The sequence below is a fragment of the Camelus bactrianus genome, chromosome 19 (genome assembly GCF_048773025.1).
Source record: "Camelus bactrianus isolate YW-2024 breed Bactrian camel chromosome 19, ASM4877302v1, whole genome shotgun sequence".
Taxonomy (NCBI): domain Eukaryota; kingdom Metazoa; phylum Chordata; class Mammalia; order Artiodactyla; family Camelidae; genus Camelus; species Camelus bactrianus.
This window is the reverse complement of record NC_133557.1, coordinates 12,383,731-12,402,563: the sequence shown is the minus strand read 5'-3', so window position 1 is coordinate 12,402,563 and position 18,833 is coordinate 12,383,731. Positions and strand designations below refer to the sequence as shown.

At 47.0% G+C, this 18,833-nt stretch overlaps 2 protein-coding genes across 12 annotated transcripts in view; one reads left to right on the top strand and one right to left on the bottom strand.

The window, feature by feature from the left end:
- Positions 1–7,244, top strand: part of NCOA6 (nuclear receptor coactivator 6) — an 86,657-nt gene extending 79,413 nt beyond the window's left edge. For 9 of the 10 annotated variants that reach the window (XM_074347179.1, XM_074347177.1, XM_074347176.1 and 6 more), the window contains one exon: positions 6,114–7,244. In XM_074347179.1, coding sequence (XP_074203280.1) covers positions 6,114–6,157 — 44 coding nt within the window. In that variant the 3' untranslated portion in view covers positions 6,158–7,244. Of the gene's footprint in view, positions 1–4,289 lie in introns of all 10 variants that reach the window. The other variant, XM_074347174.1, reaches the window with a different exon arrangement.
- A 522-nt stretch (positions 7,245–7,766) lies between these two features.
- On the bottom strand, positions 7,767–12,606 carry TP53INP2 (tumor protein p53 inducible nuclear protein 2). Of its 2 annotated transcripts, none has more exons than XM_074347180.1 (3): positions 12,472–12,606; positions 11,757–11,925; positions 7,767–11,181 (listed from the first exon to the last, which is right to left on the bottom strand). In XM_074347180.1, exons 1-3 carry the CDS (start codon positions 12,593–12,595, stop codon positions 10,929–10,931), a joined length of 546 nt encoding a protein of 181 aa, XP_074203281.1. In that variant the 5' UTR covers positions 12,596–12,606; the 3' UTR covers positions 7,767–10,928. The 2 variants fall into 2 exon arrangements, with proteins under 2 accessions (XP_074203281.1, XP_010959133.3); XM_010960831.3 differs by having other exon boundaries at positions 11,757–12,045; positions 12,472–12,605.
- Positions 12,607–18,833: the final 6,227 nt, after the last annotated feature.

The window sequence follows — 18,833 nt, the reverse complement described above, 5'->3', positions numbered from 1 at the left end:
GTTAAACTTTCTCCCTAACTGATCTCATTCATGTCCCCCTTCTTTAGGTACAACCTCATAAATTTCTAGAGACCTCTAGAAATCTTAGACAATTGCACCTGGATCCTTAATGGGACCTCAAACTCAACATGTCTGAAACCAGACTTGTGGTTTTTCACCCCTGATTCAGATCCTTCGCCATAGTTTCCCTACTACCATCTATCTATCCATTAGGCAAGTCCATCTTGACACCTCTCTCCTTCACCCTCACATCCATCAAAAAAAGCTGCTGATTTTATCTCAGATGGCCTAAATTCATCTACTTTTCCCCATCTTCACTGGTACGCTAGCTTAAAACCCCTCAGTGGTTTACCATTATAATTAGGATTAAAATCTGAAAGTGTCAACATGGACCACAAGGTCCTATTTGGTCTGGCCCAAGTCAACCTCTCTCAGCCTCATTTGGCTTCTCAGCAACTCAAACATGCTATCTTCATTCATTTCATCACAAGCCTGGGTATATGGTACACCTGTTGTAGGCAGTATTCTCTCTTCCTTTCTTCTCATTAACTTCCTACTCTTCCTACTTAGCTCAGTTGTCACTGCTATGAGGAATCACAGCACCATGTTCTTCTCTTTTATAATACCACAGTTGTAACTTTATGTCTATTTATGTGATAGGTAATTAATATACATACTCTGTTAGGGCTGGAGATGTCTGGTTTTGCTCACCATTGTATTCCTGGTGCCTACCATGGTGCCTGATACAAAGAGGTGTACAATCAGTAATTACTAAATTGATAATCATCTATCAACCATATATTAGGTACTTACTACATGCCAGGCTCTGAGGATAGAATAGTGAAAAAACAGAATCTCTTGTCTTCATCACATCAATTATATGCTAGCCAGAAATCGAGATTCTAATATGATATGCTCTTTATGATAGCAAAATTACATGATACTGTTGGAGCATATAGCCAGGATGCTTTGTTCCTCTGTCAAGTCAGTGAAGGCTTTCTGGAGAAAATGATGTTTAAGCTGAGACCTGAAGAATGAGGAGGCATCCAGGCAAAAGGTATAGTATATGCAGAGGCCCAGATCTGAGGGAGGGTATCATTCTCTCAGGAAATGCGCTGAGCTTGAGTAGCTCTGGTTGGACAAGAGCTGGGATGCTGGCCAAGTGCCTGATATCAGTAGGGATGCTGAGAAACAGTCACGTACCATAGGTATAACAGCTTGAAGACCAGGGCAGGTTGTGATGCACTAACACTAGACACCAGACACTGACCTGAGAACTGAGCTGTTGTTGGCAGGTTATGTTTCTGGGCAGGAATTTCATTATGCTTCACAAGAGTTCCTGGGAGTAGGCCACAGGCCTGCAGATCATGTACAGATAAAGCAGAGATATAGAAGTCACCTTGCCTCAACCTGCCAGAGTGTGAGGGTAGAAGTTGGAAGGGCCCTTCTTTCCTCCCTAGACATACCATGTACACCACAGGCAGGGTCCTCTTAGGTGTCTCCACTTTGGATGCAGAAATTGGACCAATTCTTCTTCTTCCTAGGGAATCATCTCCTAGGCAGAAACTTGTTTGAAAGGAAGCATAAAAGGGAAAATTTCCTTGAGTTCTGTGGGGAAATCTACTTCCCTTCAATTCTATGTATTCTTTTTCCCAAAGGATCAGGGTCTTCTGGGCTGTAGAATTGATATGTAATTATCTTTAAAGCAGGAAAAAAAAGTTTTGACCTTTAGAGATGTCACACACAGATTTTTGGAAACCTTACCTAAACCCAGAGCCTCAGGACACTAAAGGTGCCATTTACAGTGCATTTAAAGAATTAATCTAGCAGCTGGGACAGTTAAGAATAGGTGCCCAAATTATAGCTACTCTGTACATAACTGCCAGCCAAGAAAAGATGGAAAGCTGGAACCTGTTTTAGAAGGGAGTTTAAGAACAGTCTTGTTCACTTAAACTGGACATTGTCCCAAGGTGATGGTAATCATGTAATCATGTTGGAATGCCTGCCCTATCCATGCTTTGAGGCTTAGCAGCTGGCTTAGGAGAGGCCTTTGTGATTTTACACAGAGGAGTACTGGGTAGGTGTCACCATAGAGGATGGCAGAGTTCTGGCCAAACCCCAAGAATCATAGTCACGTCTAGATCGCCACATCAGCCTCAGGCCCTCAGGCTCATTCTTTTAACACTGCTAGGGTAAGTTACTTTTAAAATCAGAAATCAGTGCTATAGCTCTTTTGATTTTTAACTGTTAGAGCTCTTGGATCCAAATTAAAAAATAAATGTGCATATTATTTGGCCTCCTATGTTGTATCCAAAAATGAACCCCTTTCTGTGATTGTATTTGAACCCAAACCCAGGGAGTATCATAAAATATCAAGCTGGTTTCTAAAATTTATTTGTCTCAAGCTTGTAGAAATATATAGTGCTGAAACATCTTCCTGCAGCATGAGTACTTAAAGTTTTGAAGTGAAAAGAGTTCTGCCTTTTTGTACTTTTAAGAGTCTGGTCATATAATCACAAACGAAATCAAAATCAGTCTGTTTTTCTTGAGAATCTTGAAAGCTGAGAAATATAATGAGTAGTTTATAATGAGAAGTATTAGTTACTTGTTTTACTCCTGGAGAACCAGTGATATTAATCTTGCTCCTGCTGTGAGAACAGGTTGCTTACGTCATGCTGGCCAAGGCCTACTAAACTACCAGATTGGAGCAGGTGGGACGGATGATTTCTGGGCAAGTCCAGGGAGGCCCACATGGTTGAAAGGTCACTCTTTAATCTGTTGTTTTTAGTTGGTTGGGTTCCCCCCTCAATCCCCACTCTGCTGCCACTTTTAATTACAGACACAAAAATAGGCTCCCACAAATCAGTGAACTTGTTTTTAAAATTGCACTTGATCAGATATGTTGTTTACAAATATGCAAATGAGTAATTCTGCTTCCTGCATGATGAGTTCCCCATTAACACAGAAATGATTTTTCTAGTTTCTCTTGTCATTATTTACTCTTCTGTTCATAGTAGTTTTATGTTTTCAACTGGGTAAAAGGATCAGTAGTTAAAAACATGAAGTTCAGTGTACAAGTTTGAAACCAGGGAAAATATGCTAATAACATGAAGGTTCAGAGCAACCTGTAATCACCAGCAGCTGTGGGTGTCCGTGGGGTGCCCTAAGATGCCTCTGAGAGCAGAATGGGTTGATAGCTCTACCCTATCTACAGCCAGTGACTTGAGAAGCAACAATCTAAAAACACAGAGTATACAGATACAGTTAAAACTGAAGTATTACTATTGTAGAATGAGCATAATTAGATATATCTCATGGGAAGAAACCCTGAACAGTAACTGCGTGAAACTGCACTCTCGTAGCATCACTTAGAAACCAGCCATACAAATTTTGAAGGGAAATTTCCAGAATTTTTTTTTTTGACAGTTAAGTAGAAATCTTGGCTAGGAGGAGTACAGTAAAAAGCATAATGAAGTAAGCAAGGTCAAGGTCAACTTCTAACACTTCTTGGAAGGTAAATCTCACATACTAGATGGTTTAATAGAGCCTTGTACTGTAGATTTGGCCAAATTTGCTTAAAGTCAAAATGAAGCAACCAGGCTTAAAAAATGCCCTTATCAAATTACAAGTTTAAATGTTCCACAAGGACATATATAGACAGCCACCTAAAAGACTGTTATTGACCCTGACCTTTACCATATAGTTGATTCTAAAATGTGAATATAGATGGTGTAACTACACTGTTAGTCTTTGGACTCTTTGTATTTCTGTGAAGACTAATTTGTAAAATCCTTGATGGTTAAGAAAACTGATAAGTTTTCAACAATACTTTTTTTTTTTTTTTTGCCAGTATGGTATTGATTGTGGGGGCTTGGAAGTGGGATTATGCAGTCAGATAAATTAGGCAGCCTTAAGGAGCAGGCTTTATGCACATCCTGAATGTACCTTCACCCGCTACATTACTTCCCTAGAATTCCTAACCTTAAAGAGTTCGCCTCTAGATTCTCTTACTGTGTTTAGTGGAATGGTAAAGGTGGTAACATTTTGGAGGGAGTATAAAATTGAACCACAAAAAATGAAAAAGACTCTTCCTCTTCTCAGATTTATAAAAATATCAAAAGTAACTTTGCTCTATGACCCAGATTGGCTAGATTTATTCAGGGAAGTTGATAGAGACTTCAAAATCAGTTTTTTTCTTCATAGAAATACAAAAGTACACCCTATGCCACCACTGCCACCCGTCGCCCCAGTATGTCAAAGTATTTTCAGGTTTTTTTTTTTTTTTGCAGTTTCTAGCACAGATCACTTGTTTACTCATGGCCCCACTCATTGATTCATCCTCAGAAGCTGAGGCAGCTGCCAGATCACTGGGTGCTTCGGAGCAGTGACAGATGGGAACAAGCAAGGAAGGAACGGGGGAGGAGCAGGCCTGAGGTTGCTTATCCCTCTCCTCCTTACCACTTTTCCCAGCCACATGTGTGTTTTTCAGACACACCACTTGATCTGTCATTTCATAACAAAGAAGAAGTTCCCAAAGTTGACCTAATTAACATATTTTTCTAAGGATGAACACTCGGTCAAGACAAAACTCTGTATGTTTTTACTGCAAATGACAAATTTGCTACAGTGAAAATGAAGCTTGAAAGTTGGACATAAAGAGTTGATTTTGGAGAGTTGTGAGCTATATGAGACTCAGTTTATTTACATGGAATTAAAATAAAGAACGCCATTATCAACATCCTATCAGGTTAACTGTCCTCTGATTAGCAGAAGACTAATGAGTAAATCAGAGAAACTGAGTCTACCCACCTGGTACAAGCATCATGATCTCCCAGCAAGAAGATGTATGTATTGAAATTTCCACCAACAGAAGCCTGAAATCACTGCACAGGCCACCTTTGGGAAAGTCATCCAAGCCTCACTTCTTAGCAATTACTATAGCTAACAGAGCTGTAAAATTTTTGCTTTTGCATCTGCATTTCTGAGTCTGGGTTCTCAAAATATGATACACTACAAGAGAGAAGAAAAATTGCTTAGAATACTGAACCTAACATGAATGTAGCATCAGAAAATTCAGCCCAGTTTCTGGAAATGGATAAATCTGATTCATCTTACACATTAATATGCTAAACAGAAAGCACTTTTTTGTCCTTGATGGAAAATAATTCTTAAACATTGTTTTCATTTTAAATCTAAAATATCTATTATGGAGCAGCATGAAGAATGAAGGTGAATTTTTAAAATCAATATGAGATTTTAAAGAAATGTTTACAGTTGAAGAGCTTCAGGCTATTCATTGCACCCTGCTGTAGAAGAATTTTGTGTTGAAAACGTTTTTGAGAAAGATGGTTTAAATATAGGATGAGATTAAATTGGTTGAAGACATGAATAATACGAGAAAAAGTTAAAGAATTAAAACACACTCCTTCCCCTTTATGTCAGTGTTGCCCTGTCACTGATATATTCAGTTCTCACCTCTTCCATGAAGCCCTCAGGCTCACCTAGGCTCAGAGCAGCCTGTGGCTTGCTCTGAGTTGCTTCCATGCCTTCCATACATACACAGGTGTATCCACAGCCTTGATAATTACCTGGCTAGGCCATAGTAGTTGCTTCCTGACCAGAGGTCATGTCTTGTTATTTAGAGACTTTGACTATAGCATGGCAAAAAGAGTTCCTTACTGCAGAACAATGGCTTGGCTCCAAAGGGGATCAATCTAGAGACTGCCTCTTACACTCTGGCATAATTTATTCTCTTGCTTGGAGCATCACTTACTGATTTATGACCAAAATCACTGTCAGTCTGTCCATGATTTCCTTGAATGATGGGAACCAGTAATGGAGATTGTGGAGTTAATTGCCCAGCTAAGGAAGCTCTCCCCACACTGGCGCTTCTTCCAGCAATGTATGTTTCTTCACCTCCTACCACCTGTATCACATTTCCCCTATCGCCAGGCCCTAGTGTATAAGGCCAAGAAGTCTGAGACCCTCTCTTGAGGCCCTTAAACTGATTCAGAGTCCAGAACGGTTCCACTTAGGTCAGCCGTGGTTCTTGTGGACTGCCTAAAAGGCACTGTTTGCCTCAGCTAAACATGTCCTTCCTTTCCCCCCCACAGACATAACCAGTGTGGTGCAATCCAAGCGAAGAAAATCCAAGTAAACAAGCTGGACGGCGACTTGATATTTGTAAATGTGTGTGAATTTTACAAAAAGCAATTTTGAGCTGTGACTTTTTAAAATTCATTTCTGTACAGTTAGTCATTTTTAATAATGTGGTCCTTTTCCTAGTCCCTGCAACCTGTTTTATAAAGTGCAATGGGGAAAGCAGAGTTGTTGAACCCTTTTGGTGTTGCAAGATGAAGATCAGGGTTTCTAAAATGTTGCCATGTATTGAGAGGAGCTAATGCGATTATGTTATTAGTTTTCACATTTCCTAAGCAGCCTAGAGTACAGGGTGAGCATTTTTAGATCTTCTAATAATGTATTGTGCTGTGGAAGTACTGTGTGTGAATAGCAGTAGTGGGGCAAGAGGAATCTTCTCATTTGGAAATGTTGTAAATAATTTTATTATATAGTGTTTTGGATGTATTTGTTGTAGAAATGGACCAGTGAATAAAGAGAATCTAAGGATTTGTACAATGTGAAATACTGAATGTGTTAAATAAATGTCATTGTCCTAGAACATAAATGTATGTTATTGGTAAAGGATTATTGGGATAGCAAGCTCTTTCTCTGGACCATAAATGAACAGAAACAGCCTTCTTTATGAATTAGAATCCCATCTTGTCCTTACTGCACCTGAGATGACTACCTGGCAAGTTGAGGAAAATGCACATACTTGTTCACTCAACTCATTCTGGGCTTGGAAGACACTAGCCCTTTTCAGCACTGTACCAGCACTTTGATATACATTGGTCAAATTTCTTTTGGTTGCAAATAACAGAATTAACTTAGGATCAAAGGCCACCCAAGATTTTCTAAAGACAGGAAGCCATCAGCAACCCAGATGGCACTTTTTCTCTACTTCATTCGTCGCTTCTCCATACGTATGATGGATTGCTCCATAACAGCTGTGTTTACAACTCCTCCAGCCAAGAGATAAGCCCATACTGACCAGCAAGATTCTCTGTAACAGCATCAAGAATCTAGCCCAGTTTAGGTCATGTCTCCACCTTCAGTCCATCTCCACGGTTAGATGGGGTAGTTCCCAAATAAAAGTGGTCATTTTGTGTTGTATGCTTCAGAGATATCTATGTTCCATTCTTTGGCTGCCCTGTTTCTCATCCGCATCTGGCTTGGGGTGACTTCTCATCAACATGCCTAGGTTTTTCCCTTTCCTGGCTCTATTCTTACCTTAAAAATGGTGGTCTCCAAATCAGCTGCTTCTGCCCCTACCCTACCCCCAACCTTTAGGGGACTTTAGTGCTTGGGGTCCTGTCCTTATCTTGGTCTTGGCCTCAGCCTTCTGCTGTGTCTCCTACAGCTTAGACACTCCATCCCTTCCCCTGTAGTTGTTCCATAACCCAATGCCTGAGACCAAAAGGATGAATCAGTGATTCTCATGCTTATTCTCATTTTTTAAAATGTGTCTTGCATTATAAGGATTCTCTCATTTATGAGTCAGACCCCACATTGTCTGGCTCTGTTGCCAGCAAGCATATCTACCCTCTACCTTCCCTATGTGACACAAACAACCTATGCCAGTACTGTGTTTGAGATTACAAAGTGCTTCTCCTACTTCAGCTGTACTCAGGAAAAAAAGCATAATGTGCTTTAAATAGATTTTTATTTGTTTTTCTTTATATTAATTTTTTTTCTCCCATAGAGGAATAACATTACAGTCTAACAGTCAGAATCCTGTTACACACATACACAGACGTGCCACTTGACCAGGCTGAGGTGTTGTGTCCTTGAGTCTGTCAGCATGTCACAACATGGTCAACCAGAGTCTCATTTCAGCCAGTATCAACAACAACAACAAAACACCCAAGAGGGATACAGCCAGCTTGGTTCCATTTGGAACCAAGTGGCAGGGCAAGAGGGAAGATAAAAGGGGCTATGTATGGTATGTCTGCATTCAGTCCCCTCACATAAAGCCACATAGATCTTAGGAGTCATCCAAGAGCTCTGGTGGTGTCCTTATTGCACCTAATATTATGAGTCAGAGCAAATTAATCGGGGTTCCAGGTGGGGGCCAAGGAGCAGGCATACTCCAAAACAGCAGCAAACTCCATTCATACACATGTGCTACCCTGCTGGGGCCAGATTGGCAAAGGCTGAAAATGACACCCAGCTTGAAGAGAGCACTCGTGTATTGGGGGGATTACTGGAAGTTGTCTTTTGATGTAACTGGGACTCACTCTAGCAACAGGGGTCCCTCTGAAATACTCAGTTTTGGCAAAGTGCTGGTAGTATTGACATTAATTAATACTCACAACCTGGAACAAACTTCTCCAGGGAAACATCAGTCAAGACAGACTCTCTAACCCCCGCCTGTCTAATGTTGCATAGGACTTTGTGAATTCTGGTTCCCTCATGTATTCAAGTTCTGTGGTTAAAAAAAAAATCCTGAAGCATACTCAAGGTGAAAGGCACATACACAGTCAATACAGTATGATGAGGTGTGATGCTTCAGGAGTCAGACTAGCAGGAGACTGAGTAGTGTAGCGTCATAGAAATCTATACACAATTAAAATATTGCCACACTCAAATGCTACAGAATCTATAAGAAAGTATGAAAACATACGAGCCTTGCAACCAGCCGGGTGATGATGTTGGAGGGTTCTAGAACTACAAGAGCCTCCAGAAATATGAGTAGGATAGGGGCCTTTTGAAATTTGAGCCAAATGCCCTATAACTCACTCTTCCTCCTCTGGAAGGATCATGAGCACTGCCTAGAACTTAACCCAGGCTCCAGCTGGTAGTGAAGGAGTAGGAAGGAAGAGTTGGAAGGAGTTTCAGCTCTTGGAAGTGCTGAAGACCCTAAGCTGGCTGTGAAGTAACCAAGAATTAGCTGGAATAAAAAGGACTAGGTTGTAACTGAAGGAGAACCTTGGGGAGAGGAGCAAGGCTGTCAACTACTGGGGCCCTTGTGGACTGGCTTGGGGACTTTGATCTGCTTTTAGTATAAATTTGGCTTACTCCCTTGGATAGGAGACCCCAACAGGGCTTCCTCTGTCCCTATCCCAGCATCCATGGGGCTACCCACTACCTTATCTACACACCTGACACGGGGCTTAGGGTTATGGGGTCAGGGAGGGCAGCTGCCTTTGCCCTCATGGAATTGCAAAGCTTTCTCCAGACCTCAGGTTGGCTGTGAGGCCTAGAAACCTAGAAATTGGAGTGAGGGGGAAGACTTACATTAGTATGTAGCAGGAAATCTTAAAAGTTTCAGGAAAAAGAGCACACACTTGAAAAGGACAGTTAGAGGGAAAGGGAAGCAACTCGGGGCATCCCAAGAGGCTTTTGCTGGTGTCTGAGCCCAAAATTCAATCCCACCATGAGAAGGGGAAAGCTGGCTGCCCTGTCCCCTTTGCCTCACCTAGGAATTCAGGTTCCCACCTTCTGTTACTTACTGGAGGAGAAGGGAAGGGAAAGGGCACCATAGGGTACCTGTTTCTCCCCAGCAGACTAGAAAGGAAAAGAGCCCTGGGACAGAAAATGAAGAGAGGCTTCCTAAAGGCCCTGAATCTGGTAAGGGACTATTTGGGAATTGGGGCAGTGGGGCTCCTGGCCTCCTACCCAGGAGTGTTTATTAGCCATCCTGGGCAGAGTGTGAAATACAAGGCCAGAGGCAAGATGAAGACTGAGCTGTCAGTCTTGGAATGGTTTCACCCCACAGCTTGTCCTCCCCAGCACCATTCCTCTGCATTCTTATTCTGGGGTGTGTCCTTCCCCTGTCTAGAATCGCTCTGGCCTTCATCTCCCCTAAGCTAGTTCTAGCACCTTGGGCATGTGAACAGATGTCCAGGATGGTAGGGCCTTGCCCAGCCTTTAGTCCTGGGTTGACATGTTGGGGATAGGGCAGCAAGGTTCTAACTAAGCCCTTCAGATACAGGGGCCTGCAGAGGGGCTGATTTCAAGAAGAGGTTTGGGATCTGAGATTATAGGAAAGGGAAGTGGGAGCAGTTTCCAGGCTCTTGAGAGCAGGGCTTAGCCTCTCTGAGCAAGCACAGTGCCAGCCCCCATGGTGCCCTGTTCCGCACAGCTTCTCAACCTGTCTGTCCTGTCTACGTTTCCAATAGGTTGCCTCTTTTCCTAGATTCCCTCCACCTTCTCCCTCTAACTCACATCTCACAGTCCTTTTCACATACTTTACCTTTCCATTCCTAAGCAACTCCAAGGAGCCCAGCCCCCAGAGGAGAGGGAAGGGGGAGAGAAAAGGCAGAATGCTTTAGTATCAGTGGGAGAATTACTAGGAATGAGTAATAAGGGAGCAGGAGTGAACATAGTGCCAAACATGAGATAGGATGAGGCTTATAAAGTGGGAATTGAAGGTAGGGAATGAGCCAGATCTCGGACGGGAAAAAAGAGACTGTCAGAAATAAGACTGGACTAGAAGTAGAAGAGTGGAGGGCAGCGATGGAGGAGAATGTCAGCGCAGAGATTGGGATGGGGACCAGAGAAGGAAAGATGGAGTGTCAGTGGTGGGGGAGATGGAGGATTAGATGCTGAGCATGGGGGCCAGAACATGGGAGGGCGAAGGGCAGGGAAGAGGTTTGGAGGTGGATTAGAGGATCAGAGATGGGAAAATGGAGTCCGGGAGAGAGAGAGAGAGGCTATCACCCAACCTCGCATACTGAAGAAGGAGGAAGGTTGTAGTGTTCAGCCCAAAGTGGGCTGCAGGCGACCCTCGAACAGCACACTGGCTGCGGCATAGGCGCTGGATAGGAGTCAGGAGTCGGCGAGCGGTTTGTGGCATGGCCGGCGGCTTAGTAGTTGAACTGGCGCTGGCACGGCTGGTACACAAAGCTGCCCTGGTGTTTGGGCCGGCGCGGACGGCACTCACGGGCACGGTTCTGCCGTTGCACCACCTTGGCGCTCAGCGCGTGGCGCTCGGCCCGCTGCCGGGCCCGCTGCAACCGCCGCACCTGGCCAGGCTTCTCCAGCAGTACCGCCCGCGCTGGCAGCGGGGCAGCGGCATGATGCAGGGCCCGGGGCTCACGGCGAGCAGGCGCCAACTCCCTGCGGGGACAGAGCAAGCAGGTCAGGGCTGGACAAGAGGGTGGGGGACACGGAAGGGAGCGCTGGCACCTCCCACCCTGTGCGGGCACCCTCGCCCTGGCACGATGTCCCCACAGAGGAGCGCCAAGTGACCTTCTTGTGGGTACCAGCCCTTCCTCTAAGCCAACCTAGGGATGCCTCCTCGGTTCTAGCCCCTATGACAGGTAAACCAGGCCCCAGGGAAGGCTCGGCTCCAACTTTCAGTTCAGCCCTGGCATTCTGTATGAGCCTCTTGAACCCTACCCCAACCTGCCTCAGTACTCCGGCCTTGCCCCTCCAGCCTCTACTGGTCCCAAGCCTCTAAACTTTTTCTTTCAAGCCTGACCCAGGCCACGAAGCCAAGAGTCTCCCTCTCTCAAATCCCCTCCTCTTTACCCTCAGGCCTCGCTCCCTTCTGGTCCATGGGCCCTGTCCTTTGCCCCAAAGGCAAGCCCCAGCAGTGCCAGGAGGGCTCTAGGGCTCACTTTCCAAAGCAGGACCCTAGCCTCCAAGATACCACTCTCAAGGCCTCCAGACTCTGCCCACAGCCTGCTCACCTATCACTAAGGTCTTCGTCAGGCAGGGCAGCATCAGGGTGCGGGGGAGGGGGCCCAGGTTCCAGCACTATGGTGCTGCCGGTGACGTAAACGGACATGCTGGGGTGCTCGATGAGGAGGTCTTCCAGAGGGCTGCTCTGGAGGCGCGCAGGCCCGAGTCCGGGCCCCTCTGCAGTAAAACAGGCGGGAGGGGTAACAAACCAGCTCTCATCCATCAAGGAGGGCGCAGGCGGAGGGCGGCCCATGGGGGAAGGAGCGGCCCCGGGGCTGGGTGGAGCGATGAAGCTGTCTGCGAGGTACAGGAGGGGGAGCCATGCAGAGGAGAGGGCACAGCAAGGAGGGACACACACACACACATCGGACACAGCGGGGCAGGGAGAGAAAAGGCATCGTTAGTCAGACCCAAAGCGCTGCCCGCCGCACCCACAGAGCACCCACAGCTTCAACCTGCTGCCCTAGGGTGCGTGAGGTGTGAGCTCCAACAGTTACCAACAGGATATGGCCCTGGCTTGCAGGGGATGGGACCCTGTTACCCCACCTCCAATGTCACTGCCTCACCGCCACTTTACCCAGTAAACCTGGGAAAAGTGAGGGAACTTTTCCTGAGGGAACTCCTCAGTCTCCTAGCATCTCCCTTCTTGGCTGCTCAGCCACTTGTCCTAATGATGACTTCAAAGACCCAGGAGTCAGTCTTAGCTCCCAACTCAGGCCTTACCTGGCAGGTCGATGATGAGCCAGCCATCCACTTCATCCTCCTCGGAGACAAAGGCTTGGGGGTAGTCGGGGTCCTCGGGGGGCACCGGGGTGCTGAAGAAGAGGCTAGTGAGACGCTGGAACATGGTAGGGGCGTGAGGAGGCCTGGGTGGGGTGCCCTATGGCAGTGCAAGAACCTGGGAGGTGTAGAGAGAAGTCAGAGCCACCACAGACTGGTCTACCGCCACTCCTGCCAGGGGATACCACCACCCCCCCTCCATCCCCCACCCCTAGGGCAGTGAGAAGAGTACAATAAGGATGTGCAGGAAAGCTTTGCTCTGTGTGTGTGTGTGTTTTCTGGTAGGTCAGTCTACTTTCAGGCTTTTCTCTTTTCTGTATGACCTTAGGAAGTTATTTAATTTACCTGTGCTTTAATATTCTCATCTACCAAATGGCAATAATAATAGGCAAATATATGTATGTTCATGTATGACTGAAGCATTGTGCTATACACCAGAAATTGACACAACATTGTAAACTGATTATACTTAAATAAAAATATATATTAAAAAAGTACACACACACACACACACACACAAATAATAGTATCCTCCTCTCCTTATAAGAATGAAGTGAGCTAATAATAGTATCCTCTTCTGGGTTCTCATAAGAATTAAATGAGCTAAACAAAAGTGCTGAGAACAGGACCTGGGTACAGAGTAAGCATTCAATAATCACCTAGTTATTACTAATATTATTACATGCTCCAGGGACATGGAAGAAGTGATATATATGACCAGACTCTGTCAGAGAAGGTCTCCAGAGTATTGGACATCCAACCTGGACCTTCGAGGGTAAACAGAAGTTCTCCAAGCAAGGAAGAAATTGCCCAATATTGTGATTATTTATCATCATCATGTAGCTAACATTCATGTGCCAAGTACTATACTAAGCACTTTACCTATATTACCTCATGTAATCCTCACAGCTCTAGGAAGTGGGTATAATTATTTCCCCTCTTTTACAGGTGAAGAAACTGAGGCTCAGAGAGGCAAGATAATTTTCCCAAAATCTCACAGCTAGTAAGACAGAGGTAGGATTCTAACCCATGCAGTCAGATTCCAGATCACTATATATTCCATTGCCTTTGCTGGGTGTCTGTCTGGATTAGGCATATTTAACTTAATGGCCTGGGACCATGGTCCATGTGTATTTTTCTAATAAGAAGAACCTTGGTTTTCATCATGATCTCCTAAACAGCAGTCCTTTACCCTAGAGACTAAGAACCAATACTGAGCCTGTGTGGCTTGAAAAGTGCTAGCTAGCAGAAATCCCACAGAACAGCTACCATCTCACCATGTGATCACACACGCCTCAACTGTCTCTCAGATGAAGATCCTATTCCCACAGTCCCCCCCACCCCACCCCCCCCTTCACAAGCTCCTGCTCAAAGGCAGCATCCCTGGCTAGATCAGGTTGCCTGGCCCCAGGCAGACAGCAGGTCAGTGGGAGGTGATGATGGAGGGAGGGAGCTATCAGACCCCAGGAGCCCTTAGGATGAGGACTGAGGGTTGGACCAGGACTCAAGCCCTCAATCTGTCCTTCCCTGGGCGAAGATGAGGAAAGAGATCCCCTGCTTTAGGAAAGGAAACACCAGGCCCACCTCAGGACTAGACCTGAGCTAGGGCTGCTGGCCAGTCCCCCTCTCCACATCGGTCCCCAAAGATAGCCAAGTTTTGCTACTGAGCCACTTGTCACCTCTAAGGATATTTCCACACTTCCTATAGAACACCCTGTGGGGTCATGTCCACATTTCCATTCCCCGGAGACTGCTAACCCACCTGGAGTATTTCTATGGTTGTTGCTACTGCTCCCATTCCCTGAGTATGCTTGTCACCTAAGCTCTTTACCCTGAGAGTATTTCCACATTTGCTGACCCACAGTGGAATCCAGAAGGAAGTGCTGCTCCCTGGGTGCTGGCTTCCCTGGTGGGATATCTTCAGGGATTATGAAAGTTTGGGCCACCCCCAACTAGTGCCTGCCCAGCACAAGCCACATATCCCAGCCCATCTGTAACCATAGGGAGTTAGTGACTCAGTTAACAAAAATTCAGAGAGTTTGGCCCCTTCTGAAGGAAGGGAAGATTGGGGCCTTGGTGAGGCACACCCTCTATCCAAGGACCTGCTGCTTCACTGAGAAAATTAAAAGGAAGTTAAGAGATGTTTCAGGGACCATGATATTCACATAGCCCATTTTACAACCTGAGGATCTGAGAACATAAGTCTATCCAAAGACACAGCTAGATGGTGGCAGAGCAGGCCTAGCCCCAGATCACTGAGCATCCAGTTTAGAGTGTACAGAGTCAGGAACCCCTCAGTTAGCTATCCCCAAAAATATAATGATGCAGGGGAGACGAGGAAGTCAGATAAGAGTCAGACCTTGAACAAGTCACTGATTCTCAGAGCCTGTTTGTCCAGCTATAAAAGGGGTTCCTGGCACCAAGATTCATCATGCATTTACCATTGCACCCACTGTGTACCAGAGTCTGGACCTCCTCAAATTACAAACACTGAGGAAAAGGAGGCTTGGAGCAGGGAAGCCCCCTGCCTGAGGTCACACAGCAAGTCAGTGACAGAGCCAGAAGTGACAGCAGTACCAGCCACCCAGTGCCCGTCCCCTCTCATAACCACTTGGGGGAGGCTCCCAGGATTTTTCTTTCCCAGCTCTGCCAGCTTCCTGGTTCTCACATTCCCAGCTCTGCTCTAGGGAGAACCATTCCCTTTAATAACTATAGCAGCTGTGCCTGGAATAGCCCTTGAGCCCCAAGCCACGTCTCCCCAACCCACCCTTGAGCAAAGCCCAGGCTGGGATGGGACTCCTGGTCCAGTGAAAGGAGGGTATGTAACTTGTTACTTGTAATGAGCTCCTACTAGGTATGTGTCCATGGCTAAGGCATCTGCCACTCACTAGGTAGGCACAACTCTTAATTGGCTACATGACCTCAAGTAAGCCACTTCCCCTCTCTGGGCCTTAGTTTCCCCTTCCATGAAATGGGGTCTAAGACCCCTCGTTTAAGGGCTGGGAGTGACATCAGCTAAGTCGCTGCACACATGTCAGGGATTAGGAGGATGTTATTACGTTAGTCCCATGGTTGCAGAGCCTGGAGCCAGAGGGAGGGGATTCCACCACCATCTGGCGCTGCCCCTAACGATCTGGAGCTGAAGCTCTAGGCTGCTCCTGAACTCCTAACGACAACCCCACCCCCAACCTAGACCCAGTAGCGCCGTCGCAACCTCTCAAGTCGCAAGGAGAAAATAGGGGATCAGAGGCTTGACCCCAACCCCTAGAATAGCCCAGGAAACTACCAAGGACCCTCTGGTCCCGCAGCCTTTAAGTGTTTCTCACCCACGAGCCCAGCCGCGACCCAACGCCCGACGGGTCATCGGAGGACAGATGACCCGAGGCGCGGGGGGAAGAGGGGGCGGGGCCGGCCTTGGTGACGTCTCAATGTCATATGCAAATATCTAAACGTCATGGTCTACCGGGTGTGCGGCAGCCAATCTGGAAACGAGAAAACAGCCCCGGCGGCTGCCGGCCGAGACAGACAAAGACCGGGAGCTGGGGGCGCGGGATCCCCCTGGCCAAAGCTGGTGGGAACTCACCTGGGAGCGGGGGCGGTGCGGCGGGCGGAGGTGGTGCTGAGGTAGTTGTGAGGCAGGGCGTCCCAGGGTTCGCGGGTTATCACAGGCCGGAACGCATCGCGGGGGCTGGGCGAGGAGGCGGCGGGAATACTGGTCGGAAGCTCCGGGTTGCTGCGCTCGCCCGCGGTGCTTTGAGTCTGAGCAGCCGCTGTTGCTGGGCTCACGGCACAAATTAGAACGTTCAAACAGCTGATTGTGACGTCACAAAGGGGCCCGCCTGCCTCGCGTCACCGACCCGCGGAGCGCTGGCCAATCCCAGGCTGCGGATTCCCACTTCTCCGCCCCCTCCACGGTTCGCTGGCTAGTAGCTCCCTCCCGGGATCCCGACTCCGAGCCTAGGAGGTGCCTCCCGGAGAAGCGACTGCTGGAAACTTGGACTCCCTGGCCCAGGGCGACGCACAGACCTCTCAATGAGGAGGATTCCCACTTCTTCCTACGGGATCCCCTTCTTCCTGCACTCCCTCCGCAACCCCAGCGCCCTCACCCTTCCCACTGCCCCTCCTGTCCTTTCACCCGCATCCTATATCCCAGTGTCCCAATCTGTACCCTTTTCTTAACTCCACACCACGTCCGTGCACCTCCATTCTCCCCACCACCCTCCTCCTGGCTCTCTTTTCAGTCTCACCTCCTCACCCCACACAATCTCTGCTTTCCCACCCCATTTTTCCTTCACTGGGCAGGCTTCAGAGGTGGGGGACATCCCTGTTTCCTGGTTCCAGGGAAGCACCCGGGAGTATAGAGGAGTCGGTTAGGCTGACAGGAAATTGTATGCAGTAGGACTTGAAGACGAATTGCTCTGGGTTGAACGAACATTGACCTAGAGAACGTTTACACACCTTATTTACACCGCGTAGTTACTGGGGCTGGACAGAGAAGTGACAGGACAGGGATTATTAGTTCCGATTTACACGTGGGGAAACAGGCTTACAAATCCCATAGTTAGTATGTAGATACACATACTCAATAATGCAATCAACAAATATTGAGTACCTACTATTGCCACTGCCAGACCAGTAGCTGACATTTATTGAATACTTAGAGTGCCAGGCACCGAATATAGCACTTTATATGTGTTTTGATCTTCACAACAACCCTGAAAGGTGGGTATTATCCCCATTTTCCAGTTGAGGAAACAGATTCAGAGAGCCTAAGTGACTTCCCAAGGTTACATAGCTATATAATAAATGGCAGAGCCAGAATTTGAACCCATAGTTCCTGGCCCCAGCTCTCTCCACTCTCTACAGGTACTAGATTTTCTAAACCCCACAGCGCTTCAGCCTCCCCAGGGAGACCTGGGTGTGGTCCTGATGTCCCCCAAACTTGCTGTGACACCTCAAGGAAGTCATGTTACCTCTCTGGGCCTTAATTTCCTGTCTGGCAAACAACATATCCCAGTTTCCTTTTAGAGTTTTCTTTTTTTCAGAGATTCAAACTCTCTGCCCTCAGGTTTCTGCCAGTCCCACGCTCTAGGCCCCCAGCATTTCCAGTGGCCTGGAAAATGTCTGGGGAAAGAGCACAAATACACATCCTCAGAGTCTCCAGGGGTTCTGGGTCCTCTCTCATAGAGCAGGGCTGGTGGGGATGGATTTGGGAGCTGCCCGTCTGGAGGCAGGGAGTGAGTTAGGCCAGAGCTTCTGCTCTGATGATAAAATCCTGTCCCAGCCTAGTCTGAAATCCCAGAGGGACTCCTCAGTCCTAGCAACTAGGAGACGGAGCCAGGATATAATACCCAGAGGCTTCTGGGTGGAGAGTGGGGGAGAGCAGTGTTTTGGCCCTCAGAGTGGTGTCCCCAAAGTGCCTTCATTCTGTGCAACCCTGAACCTCAGACCATCACATCTATTTCCTGCTAACCTCATACCCTCTCTTGACCTCTTGCTGACTGAAACTACATAATCCCTAAAACGCCTCTCTTGTCACACCACTTGCCTGCTTTAAAACCTTCTGTGGCTCCCGAAGTACCACCCTCAATACAGCTTTCATAGCCCTCCATGATCTAGCCCCAGTTCTCACCAGCTTTATTCTCCTTCTTCAGTTTATTCCCCCTTGGTTGTGCTAAGGTCAAACTCCTCATTGTCTCTTCAATACTCTCCCACATTCACAATTTTTCTCAAGCTCTTTCCCCTGCCTGGGATGTCCTCTTTATGACTTTCTGAATTCAGATCTTTCCTGTCACCAAGATTCTACTCTCCCTTCTTCCTCTAGGTAGCCTTCCCTGTCCCCACCCATGTGTCCAGAACTACCCTGATGGGCAGTACACTCATTTATTTGTTCAGTAAACAGTAAGGGATGATGACTATTTGTATGTGTCTTCCCAAGTAGATGATTGGCAGCCCAAGGGCAGGATCTTTGTCCATATATTCCCATCACCCAGTGTGTGCTATGCCTGACACAGAGTGGACACTTCTCAAAGGCTCAGCGATTAAAGACTCATCTAAAGAAAACTGGCTGAGATGGGAAGATTCCCATACCTGGACCCTCAACCCTGGTACAGGAGGCATTCTGCTGAGCACAGGATTCTGGCTCCCCAAGCCCAGGGAAGGGGACTCTTGGCATATACTCTGGTCCCCTAAATGACCTGGATTCTGCTCCTAGCCTTATGAACCCTATTTACAGGCTGATAGGTCAGATCCTAAGCCTTCCATTTCTCTGTAGAGTTAAGGGTACCTATGGAAGTGGGGTGGCT

Coding starts and splice junctions, on each gene's coding strand:
- TP53INP2 (XM_010960831.3), bottom strand. CDS start 12,595: ATGTTCCAGCGTCTCACTAGCCTCTTCTTCAGCACCCCGGTGCCCCCC. Junction 12,046..12,471: donor GCTCATCATCGACCTGCCAG/GTAAGGCCTGAG, acceptor TGTACCTCGCAG/ACAGCTTCATCGCTCCACCC. Junction 11,182..11,756: donor GACGAAGACCTTAGTGATAG/GTGAGCAGGCTG, acceptor CTGTCCCCGCAG/GGAGTTGGCGCCTGCTCGCC.